General features: G+C 37.3%; 1 protein-coding gene across 1 annotated transcript in view; it reads left to right on the forward strand.

Moving 5' to 3' along the window:
- The window catches only part of CAPZA2 (capping actin protein of muscle Z-line subunit alpha 2), a 29,465-nt gene that overhangs the window by 12,222 nt on the left and 4,977 nt on the right, over positions 1–12,266 (forward strand). Inside the window, exons 2-7 of the mRNA XM_084514616.1 lie at positions 1,911–1,974; positions 3,939–3,990; positions 4,635–4,698; positions 5,208–5,414; positions 7,139–7,218; positions 9,235–9,313. Of these exons, the coding sequence (XP_084370742.1) occupies positions 1,911–1,974; positions 3,939–3,990; positions 4,635–4,698; positions 5,208–5,414; positions 7,139–7,218; positions 9,235–9,313 (546 nt within the window). The remainder of the gene's footprint in view (positions 1–1,910; positions 1,975–3,938; positions 3,991–4,634; positions 4,699–5,207; positions 5,415–7,138; positions 7,219–9,234; positions 9,314–12,266) is intronic.

Raw genomic sequence — 12,266 nt, forward strand, 5'->3', positions numbered from 1 at the left:
TTGCTTAGTGTGTCCTGTGGAAGCATCTGTTACTACTGAATTCTTTTGCCTGAATATTAGTCATACTACAGCTGATCTGACTAGTGAGGAAAAAAATAATTCTCTGCTGGTGGGAAAAGAAAAAAGCAAGATGAATTTTGCATTACTAAAAAAACAGCTGAAAATGAGGTGAGACGATTGGGCTTATCTGGGCAAGGGCTTTAATAAGCTGCCATAAAACAAGGCCCTCCTACCTCCTCTGTGTCTCTTTGCAGGAAAGAGTAAGCCCTGTGGCATGTATCTCAGTAATGCAAACCGGAGGTTACTTGCAGAGGGTTGTGATGTGGATATTTGAAGCAGCAGATAGAGGCTGTCAGCAGTCCAAAACGTAGCATTCGGTGTAGAAAGCCGGGACCTGCCAGCCCTTCCCTTGCCATTAGCGGTGAGTGCTGCTGGTCTCGAGGAGCAGCGATGTGCCTGGGGCAGTCCCTGAGGTCTGAGCTCCCCTACAGAGGCAGCAAAGTGCTCGCAGGGCCCTCAGAGCTTGAACCATCTCTCCTGGGGACCTCTGCCTGAAACTGGCCCTGTCAAGAGCCTGGTCCGAACGCAGACAGTTCTTTTACAGTTTCGAATACACACAAATGGCTAAAAGTAAAGCATTCTGTGGTTATTTTTAGGTAGTTGCGAATAAAGCGTGTCCCTCACAAACATCTTAATTTCAGACGGGAAGCCCAAACAGTGCAGAAGCTGTTTATCCCACAGAAACAGAATGGGGACATTGGAAATGGGAAATAAAAGTTCAGGCATATCGCTAGATTTGAATAGCAACATCATATCAAAGGTAATAGAGCACTTTGGATGTCTCCTTAACTTGGAGAACTGTGAATTGTGAAGATTAGAAACTTCTGTCAGGTCAAGCTGTGAAACCAGAGTTTGTGTGTGTGTTTTGAGTGTTCCTAACAACTAAAGGGGAAAACAAGAATGAATGGGAAGAAGTCTGCAGGGGGATGTGCTGTAAGTAAGGTGGTAGTGGAAACGTTTTAAGGTTGATGCACAGTAAGTAAATTGTCTTCGTGTTCCTTTTGCAAGCACGTGTGTCTGGAGCTGTGCAACGAGCCAGTTCAGGGAACTGATCTGAAAAAGGAGAAAAATGACCTTGCTAATTTTGCTCTCTGTGCAGTTGTGTGTTTGTGGAAGCATGGGCAGGGAGAAGGCCAGGGCAGGTGCATATACTTCCAGTGGCAGTGCCAGCTTATCCCATGCCAAAAGTTATGGCTGAAGACAGTTCTTTGAGGATCTGCATTAAAGTAGATTTTATTTTTTTAAGTGAAATTACATGCTTCAGTGTCCACAGAAGTGTTTTTAAGCTTTTGTCTCTGTATTGCTGCCTAGCTGTGGACCTTTTGGAAAGCTTAGAAGCATAGGATATGTAGTATAATAAGAGGAGACTCTTTGGAGATGCGATCCTGTGTAGCATGCTCTAGGTGACAGTGCTTGAGCAGGGGGGTTGGACTAGATCTCTGGAGATCCCTTCCAACCCCAACCATTCTGTGATTGTGCCATTTCTTCGTCCCTGGTTCTCAGCTCTCATAGTGTGCGTGTTGATTCCCAGGCAGCCAAGGACTGAAAGTTGAAATGTCAGTGTTACCAATCCTCTTTGTCATGCTATTAGTTTCTTTTTGCCAGTAATACAGAACAAGTGACTAGTTTCTGCTTCCATTACTGACAGCCTTCTCTGTCCTTTTTTGAAGAAGTGGAACTTCAGATTCTGTGCTTCTAACAAGGACAGTAGCTCAATGCGAATAAGCACGTGAAACAGTAGGAATTGTGCAATTGCATGTCTGGACACTAAAGCCCGTACAATGTGTGATTGGTGTGAATAGGAATAAATGCAAGTATATATAACCACAGAAATATTTTGTTTGTTTTAGGTGCGTATAGCAGCAAAATTCATAATTCATGCACCCCCTGGGGAATTCAATGAAGTGTTCAATGGTGAGTATCTCTCTACTTTCATTTAAGGTATCTAGACCCAAAACTGTATTCCTGATTACTGAATTCTACCTACCTTATTTAGCAGCTCACTTGCTGTAAGAGCTTTGCAGTCATAGTTTTGTAGCTTGGCAGAATAAGCTTTGCACTCCCAAGGCAGCATGGAGTTGAAAGGCAAAAGTGGGAAAGTACCGCTTCTCTTCGTGATATGAGAACAGCCTTCATTCTGTTTTTAAGCAGTGACGACTTAACAGTTGCTGATGCTTTCATTTAGAAGTGTAAATTTTTCAGCCCTTTATAATTATGTTTTTCAACAGAAATTAACAGAAATTAAAGTGGTCCTCTTTAAAAGAATGAGTATCATTATAAATACTTACCACTAAATTGTAGGGTGCCAATATTTAAGGGTTAAAAATGTTTGGAGGGGATTAATATTCTTTTCACAACTGCCACTTTAAGCAGTAGCCCTTCATATATTCAGTGTTATGTAGATAAGCTGTAATAAGACTTGAAATTAGTTTCTCTCTGCTATTCTTTCCTAGACTTTACCTAAGATGTTATTTTCTTTAGAAGTTACTGTTTGTCTTGCACCAAGATACATGGGTGTACAAAACCATAAGGCATAAATTTTAGCTGTAACCTGCATATAGCTCTGCTACTTACATAGGGAAGTGCGTTCAGTAAGTTGAACTTTAAGTGAGTGGCAGGCTGGAGCTTAAATCTCTTACAAGAAGGTAATGTGTTTAGAATTACTGTGTTCTTCAATTAAACTGTGGCTAGATGATTCCCCAAACTTAGTTTGTAGCGCATTTGTGAAATGAACTGCTGGTGAGCAGCTCATTAGCACAGCACTCTGCAAGTTAATACAATTTCTTATAGCAGTGCTGCTAAGACTGTTATTAAGCTAGCACCTAGTTGCAGCTACCTGCTTAATAATGCAGTTGCAATTTGGATGGCTCATAACAAAACATTTGATCGTAAATGTCCAGGCTTAAGACTTAATTGTTGCAATGTTGTAAAAATCAAATTTACATGCAATTCAGACTGACTCCTTAAAGAGAGAGCTTTAAACATAAATTCTCCAAATTGATTTTTCTTCATCTATTTAGAAAAATGCTTCAAACATATCCCAGATTTTTTTAATCTTATAGGGTTTCTTCAGAATTCCTTATGAAGAGGTCAAAGTGTTATAGTGAGGCTAATGATCAGTTACATCTTTAACTCTGGTCTCAGCAAGATGAGCATTTTAAATTTGGGTTTAAGTTGCTAGGATATTTCTTTCCTGGTACTTTTACCTGTTATGTGTACTTGCATTGAACTGTAAGGTAACTGTTTTAAAAACAGTGCCTAGTAAATAATAAATAAGTCAAATACATGAAATCACCTTTACTATGCAGTAAATTAAGTAATTCTGAGGAGAGCAGTGACTTCTGTCACATGTTTCTTGTCTGATGGTAGAAATGGTATTGTGGTACTGACTACTCAGTGTCGTTAGAGAGCAAGAACAAAAATAGCACGGTTAAAAGAAACGTCAAGTACAGCACAGACCACGTTAGTGTCATCCAACTGCAGTAACTTCTACCACCAGTGCTATGGGAGGGTTTTAACACTTTATCTCTTAAAAGTGAACTTAACTTGAATCCTTACTTGAATCTAGTGCTGTTCTCATGCAAAATTTCTCTAAAAATTATTTTGGCGGTTTCCTAGAGTTGTCCCCAAACCTGTAGAGTTTAACTTGTATCTTCTTACCAGATTGCATTGGAAGGAATCCATTTCTGTGGTGCTTTCCTCGTTTAGTTCAGTCAAAATTACAAAATATGAAGCAATGCGTATCTTACCTAGTTGTTTGTATAGCTACATGGTGGTTTGGGTTTTAATTGTTGTGAATAGTCTGGTGACACTTGTTAGGTGACTGAAATACCTATCTGAGTTAACCGTGCCTCTGTGTTATAAACATCTCTTCTCAGATGTTCGGTTGCTGCTTAATAACGACAATCTTCTCAGGGAAGGAGCAGCCCAGTAAGTACCAGATGTCACATACTCGTTTGCATAAAAGCAAGTTCAGTAAGTGTGTGCTTGGCAAGTCAAACCCTATTATGTGCATCGTGCATCTTTGATTAAGATAAAATATTTGGCAGAAGAGAGATCAGTATTGTGTCCTAATAGTTAGAAGTGTTTTGGAAATGGGAGGCCTGGATTTTGGAACTCATCTCTGCCTTTTGGGATTTCATTTTTTGTTTCTTGATAGATGCTATAGTCATTGGACGCTTGAAAGTTTCTGTTTCCATAGTCCCTACTTTCACGTGAAAACATTACACCTATTGTATTTTGTGCCAAAAGGAAGTTTATCTGTTAGAATGGAGCTGTCTGGCTTACTAGGTAGGAACTGTGTGGAATTCAGATTTTATCTGTATTTCCACTATCTAGAGGTTACCGTAAAGCTTATGCGTATGTCTCTGTGAGGTTACTTTTGAACATGAATTATCATGTAATGGTTGGAATTGCAATATCAGTACTGAGTGAATTGAGGTGATTCTAAAGCTAAATAATGAGCCATTAATATAATGTTTGTTGTATTATTAGCTGTTATCTAAGTCTTCTACATTTACTAAGGAAAAAAGATTGTGCTTGATGCAGTTCTTTTGGTGTTTCTTCTCTTGCAGTGCGTTTGCACAGTACAACTTGGACCAGTTTACTCCAGTAAAAATTGACGGTTACGATGAACAGGTACGAATATGATGATACTTGCAGTGTTTGTTACATTTTTGAAGATATTCTGATATTGAAACATATCTTGGCAAGAAATTTAAAAGGAATTCATCTTCCCTGATGAAATATAGGTGTTAAGACCTACCAATAGTACCAGGTTAGTAAGTTAATCAAATAGCATACCTAAAGAGTTTTCAATTTCATTCTGCATCGTTGTCCTGATTTCATTCAGGCCTTTTTTGGAGCTGTAGAAACGATTTGCTCTACCTTTAGTACTTGAAGACATTATAAACAATAGAGAAGAATTTCTATATTGCATGATTTGTTGCAAGAGGAGGGTAGGATTCTGGATTTTTACTCTGTCAGTGTGTCATGTTGGCGTCTTCTCTTGCTATGCACATATTTTGTTTAAAATCGGAGTCTTTTTATAATCTCCAGTTAACAGTACAATGTAATTTGATTTGGTATGGTGTTTTTTTCTTCTTTATTCCATACCAGATACTACTGACTAAAAATTTCTAACACAGGTTTTGATAACAGAACATGGTGATTTGGGAAATGGAAAATTTTTGGATCCCAAGAACAAGATTTCTTTTAAATTTGATCACTTAAGAAAGGAGGCTACTGATCCTAGGCCCCATGAAGTCGAAAATGCCATAGAATCCTGGAGAAATTCAGTTGAGACAGCAATGAAAGCATACGTGAAAGAACACTATCCAAATGGTGTATGCACAGTAAGTACTACATTATATAACCTTATATAACCTGTACTATTAGCATAGCACAGACTAAAAAAGAAATGCTGTGAAATATTGCCCTCATTAGCGTTGTCACCCGTTACCGTGTCCTACGAAAAAGAAAACAAAATGGAATAGTTCAGCCAGAAGGGACTTTCAGAGATCATCTAGTCCAGCTGCATGACCTCATCAGGGCTAATCAAAAGCTTAAGCATATTAATGAGGGTGTTGTCCAAACAATTATGTTCATTCCAAGCATACTGTTACAGTATTTTAAAATCTCTATTACCTTATTATAGTGAAGATACGTAGCTAGTTGACATGCTTTTCATCTTGTTAATCAAATTTACATTTAATTTACATTTAAGAGTAATGGTAATGTCACTGCTGGGGGTATTTTAAACAGCACCAAAGACTAGATTTTTGACTTCAGGAATGTGCCATTTTAAAATCTAATTTGTCTGATCTTATTTTGACTTTTATGTGTTTATTTAAATTCCTAATATCAAGTAGATGAAAGTATTACGTAAAATCACTTTATTCCACTTATGAGCAGATAATGTATAGCTCCTTTAGATAGAAGTTTAAAAAGAACTTGCAACTAATTCTTGATAAACCAGGAATATAGTTAATTGCAACTCTAAAGAATTAGTTCTGTCAAGTGTTCATCCAGGGAAATGAGGGGAAGCTTCAGAAGTTTAATGTAGCAGCTGTTGGATTACCAGTGGATAGTTACTGAAGGTTACTATCGTTTAGTCCAGTCATGGTGAAGACTTAAATAAAAATTCCTCAGAGGTGAGAGTTAAATTTCTTAAAGCAATAAGACTTTCTGTAAATTACTATAGAAGTACCCCATCAATCTTGGATACCTGGTGGGTTACTTAAAAATAAGTAAACAAACAAATAATCCATAAGACCTTGTCTTGGATTGGTTTACTGACAAAACTGGCAGTAAAGCAAACTGTTTTCTCTCCATCACTTGTCCTATGTATCAAAATGCTGTATTCTTACAACCAGAATCAGTGGGTTCTGATGTTTTCTTAAAATAAAACCTCTCACTCTGGACTGCAGTAGCATTTGATTTGCTGTTAGTAACCCTATGACTATTTAAAGTTCAGTAAACTGATCTAATAATAGCTGTCCTGTGCTTTACATTAACCTGGTGGAAAACTAATCTAGTAAATAAATGAATATTCAGTCAGTGAATTAACGTGTTGAATTGGATTTCTCCTCAGTCAAATATGTGCCAGAGTTTCTGTAAAGGAAGGAAGATTGCACCTTCATTGAGATAACTTCTAGTATTATTCTGTTTTAAGGAGGCAAAACAGAGGCCCAAACCTACCTTTTTATCAATTTTTCACTAATCTGTAATTTAGAAATCACCATTTAGGTGCAGAGTTACTGGTGTCTGAAACCATTGTGGCAGTACAGCAGTAACTGCTGTGACGTGTGTGCTTGAAATTCTCAGTTGCAAAAACAAAGTTTGGAGCACATAAAGTTAAGATGTTTGACCTTCAGATTTTCAAATCTTAATTTTTTACTGCTTTGTAATTTATAACTCATGTTTCATGTACTGATTATTATATAAGAAATATAGTGATTGTAGAATGCAATTTTACAGTTTATTCCCTAATGAAACAATAATAGGACTAGAAATTGCTAATCGGCTTGAATAAGATAACCAAAATGTTAACTCTGCTCTTTTTTCATTTCTAATTAAGGTGTATGGTAAAACAATTGATGGACAGCAAACCATTATTGCATGCATAGAGAGCCATCAGTTCCAAGCAAAAAATTTTTGGTAAGTTTCTGTATGGATACAGGTACAGTAAAATACAGCGTGGTGGATAACTGCACTATTGCCGTCACAATGATTATCCTTGGATCAGAGAAGTAAGTGCATGAGCATCTTCCATCTTTCCCCACCAAGCTTTTCTGCCAGTACTATGTAGAAAAGCTTTTTCTCTGGAGGAAGTACAACAGCAGACTGCACATCTGCATCTCCTTTGTGGGACTTCAGAAATTCCTTAAAACTCCCTCTGTGACTCTTCTAGTTTATTACACCATCACCAGTGCCCTTGTCTGTGTTCCTTAATACTGTTGCTTCTACTTGGCAAGGTTCCTCTGTGAAAACAACTCCTAGCTTGCATGTCTCTGAGAAAGAAAGTGCTCCAATTTTAATTTACTGTAGGACTTGAATCATTAAGCTTTGGGTAAGGTATGTCAAGATGTTTTCCACAGCGTGGGGTGGATAGCTTGTTTCAGGAAATTGGCTGGAGTTAAATTAACTAAAGTTAAAATAAATACCAGAGCACCAGAACTCAGTTAAGGAAGTATCTCCTAAAGATAGCTGGTATGTGCAGTTGTATGAAGAAATACATTTTCTTTGATATTTTGCATCTGCTTGAAATTTTATTTAGTAATCCTATGGATAATGAATGGAAGTGCAGTAAACTTTGTTTTCTAATGCCAAGGGTGAATATTACATATACATACTGATTTCATCATTTGTCTGTATCAGTGGAATGGTTTGCGCAGTGATTTGTTCATGTTTTATGAAACATCTTAATTCATCAGTGATAAATAAAGTAATAATATGTTATTTGTAAGGTAAAGCATTTCCTAGAAAAGGATCCTACTTAACTGGAACTCTTTTCCTTCTTAAAATACTATTCCAAGGAGGATATCCTAGAGTAGAAACATTGTGGTCGTCTTACAGGGACTTCTAAGTGACAAAGAAGCAAATGATCTTGTTAGTTTTCAGATGTGCAGGATTCAATGCCAAGCTAAAATTCTACCTAAAATTATAGTTCAGCATGGAATCTTTCTTACAACTAATGGATCAGTCTTAAAACTACCAGCAATAACTAGTGTTACTGAGTAATGTGACCCTTTCAGTTTCCTTACAAGTTAATGAATGCCTTAGTCTGAATTTTCAGTGATAATCTGTGATCTGGATGTTGTCTGAAATAATAACAAAGGGCTTTATAATTGATTTAATGCTGTTCATATCTAAGAGATGATGATATAGATCCATTACCAGCTGTTAATCCTAGTCTTTCTCTCCCACTGTTTTGTTCTGTGGTGTACACCTAGAGATAGTAGAACTGGAATTTATAGTACCAAAACTTTTCCTTAAGTGCAAAGCAGGAATCAAGATGCAGTTGCAGTACCTTCTTAATATACCTACGATATATTAACTTTCTAACCCACTAACCTAACTAAATCAAAAAGTGCCTAATTTACAGGAAAGAAATCAGGTGAAACTATACAATCTGCCCATGCTGTTTTCCAGATGTTTCCCTTCTGCTAGAAGGGAACAGTTGTCCTGGAACAGAAATGGTAGAAGGAAAGGCCTGATTATAGCTCAGCGTAGCAGAAAGTCTTGCTATTTTAATGTTCCTTTTAGTCAGGTCTTTTGTAGCCTAATGTGAAGTGTGACTTCGGTTGATCCAGCAAGTTGTTCAGGTCTTGGAAACAAAATCCTGAGTGCATATGCCTAATAATAAAGAAGGAAAAGAACACTGGAGCCTTTATATAGAAGCTGAGACCTGGTGTTAAATGATCCTTACTAATGGATGTTCTTGGTCCACATCCAAAACCTAGCATAAGCATTCCAATATTCCAGAATAATTTTGTTCTCTTCTTTGCTGGTTATGGTCTGAATCCTTACGGTTTGAAAGATTTTGTGTATATATAGTTCTACTGGGTGTTTCATTCTCTGTTTTTCTTTGGCTAACAGTTGTATGTTTGTTTGTTTGTTTTTCCTAACCAATGGGGTGATGTCTGGGTTTTATTTTATTTTATTTTTTTAAAGGAATGGCCGTTGGAGGTCAGAATGGAAGTTTACAATCACTCCTTCAACCACTCAAGTGGCTGGCATCTTGAAAATTCAGGTATGCTTATCCCAAATCGTGTCCTGATCAGTAAAGTCTCCCCTTATCAGGGAGACTCGGGCCAGTGTATTAAATATTCCAAGAGAACTGGGGAGCTCGGAAAGCAAAGCAGAGATGACCATTCAGTTCAGTGGTAGTCACTTAATTATATATTTGCCTCATCCGTACAAAATATGTTTGATATAATGATTCTGAGGACTTCAGAAGGCATGTTCACCTTGGCTAGGCATATACCTACTTAAATTTCTTGTACAGTGATCTGGTAGGAACTTGAATTCCCAGTTACATGGGGAAGTTTTTTAAGGGTAGGCCCTTTCTGAAATAGTTTTTTTTTTTCCTTGTTATGTTATCCACCCTGTTGTTTAGAGAGGTTTTGATCATTCCATTATCTGAAAATGTTGAATTTAGGTCTCCTTCATTCAGCATTTACCCATCCTGTTGGCTTTAGGGAATTCAGAAAGAAGATACTGTCCAAGAAGGAATGCAGAACTCTTGAGACGAGAAAGTCTGACTGTCATGTGGTAGGCAGGAGGACTTGACTTCCTGGATCTGTTCCCTGGAATGTGTACACACACTTTGCAGGAATTTATTGAAACAGTTCTGGGATCAGGGACTAGAATGTTAGTGCAGTCTGACTTGCAGCGTAGGTGGGTTTTTCTTGTTGTTGTGGTCGTGTTTTTTCTGTGGGTTTTTGTTTTGTTTTTAACGAGACATAGACAAGTTCCCTTTTCCTGCTCTGTGCCCCTAGGAGTTTTGCACTTCCCTGCTGCTCAGTGACTTGATTTCAGCAGGAGGATGTGATGGAGTGTATTTCTAGTCTGAAGCTTAGGATGTTCTGGGTTGTAGTACCTATGCTCAGATCTCCCTAAGCAGGGCACTGAATCTGATTTCCTGCTGCAGGGAAAGTTCTGTAACAACTAGAGTGATGTTCAAAATGTGGACAGTTGTTACTGTGTTGTCAGATCAAGACGATCATAGTAAGCACCCTAAGAAACTTCTAGGCTTGTTAAGACTTAGATTTAAGTGACAGTTTACTTGGATTTTCCCTATCTTGAAACAAAATAGACATTTTGTCTACAGCATGCATTTTTGGTTAAATGTTTAGGAGGTTTTCCAGAACAAGAAGGCGAGTTTTTACCTAATTCTGAGAAAACTTAGCCCAGTAACCTAGAAAATAGAGTGAACAGGGAATTGAGTTAGGTTAACTCTGCATCTCAATTTGGGTACCAGCTGATTTTGTCCTTTATTACTATCCTACATAATTAAGGCATTATTCACATTCATAAAGTATGTGGTTTTAGGAAGTGATGATGAAAAGTTTAATTGCTTTGCTTGTTTGTGAAGCTCCTGTTTCACTGAGGAAACTCAGTTTCAAATTTTTAGAAATTTTGTGTAATTTCTGCAATGTGTGTAGGAGTACACTCCCTTTCCCTCCTCCAAAAACACCTTGAGTGCTTTAATGTATTTTAAGGAGCAAAGCTATCTTCTAGGATAGGCTCACAGTAAATTAGTTAAATTTCAGAGCACTGGAATTTCTGTTATTTGGGAAGTCTTTATGACAACAGTATGGACATTACCCTGGTTCTGAGATTTTTTCTGAATACATTTGGGAAAATTCTAGCATCACCAGTCTCCAGATGTCTTAAGTAGTACTCTTAAGGTCATTTATACAATCCCTTCCTTTTTTTCTTACTTTATTAAAAATAATATAGGATGGTCTTAACTGCCCTATTCTCTTACAATGTTTAATTTTTGTCTTACATATAATTAAAAGAAAGTTGTGCAACAGCAGAGTCTTCTACTAAAATTTAAATCCCTGTGGTACTTGACATGCTCCAACTCTGCATGGAAAACAACTGATAAGTGTACTGGCTACTAATTTTATCTGTTAGATAATTTGTTATTCTCATCCCTCCTTAGTTAACCTTTCCAAGAGGTTCTGTTCATAAACATCATCCTTCTTGTAGTCTTCTGAGCCCAGGCCTAGCATTCTAGAAGGATGTCAGCAGTGAGGTATAGTACAGAACAGTTACTTCTCATATTTTACGATGTAACAAATCCCAGAATTAGATTTGATGCTTCATCCCTGTTAAAATTTTAGGCCTGAATGTTTGCTAAGAATGTGACTCAGTGAGAGAGATGTTTGTGCTGCTGTTGCCTTTAGAGCATGGGAAATTTGGGCATCCTGCCCAGTGTATCCTTACAGAGAAGAGGGGGGATTATACTTCTCTGGGTTCTCTAGTTTCACTGGGAAGTCTCAGGATTTTGCACTGAGTAAGCGATTCTCACCTCTGAGGAACTGGACTGAAAAACACTGTCAGAAGTTTCACCCAGTAATGCTGGATTTGAAAAGGAGTCAATTTTATGCTTAGGATAACACCTATTTATTGTCAAATGCTTGCTTTCCAATAAAAATCTAATAAGATGAATCTTATGAAGTAATGTGTTTCCCATGTAGGAGATCTTTCTTTTGCTTACATGTAGCTGTCTTACTCTGTGTCATGTTTTCGTCTTTTGTGCTCTGTGTAAAAATGAGGGTCTCTTGCACAACTAATGCTCATAATGTATACGAAGTCATAGTCTTGTACATTTAATCAGCAAATTAAAATGTTATTTTGCCTAATAGGGTGAGAGACAAATGCTTCTATTTCTCATGACATCATCTACTTACGTTCACTTCATCAAAATAATAAAAATATCTTTAAGGATACTTGTTTAGGTATCAGTTACATAACTCTTCTGTAGGAATTATTGTCAATTGTTGCATGTAATTCCATATATGCTTTCTGTTTGTTTGTTTGTTTGTTTTTTAAGATCTCTCATAGTTGCATTAGAAGCTGAATGTTTTCAGATCCTTCCCTCCTTCCTACCTGAATTTAAAAGTACTGAAGTTAGCTCAAGTGAAGTTTCACCAGTCTCCTCCTGCAAAATAAGCAAGGAAGCTGTTCTGTAG

The sequence above is a fragment of the Aythya ferina genome, assembly GCF_964211825.1.
Source record: "Aythya ferina genome assembly, chromosome: 1".
Lineage (NCBI taxonomy): Eukaryota > Metazoa > Chordata > Aves > Anseriformes > Anatidae > Aythya > Aythya ferina.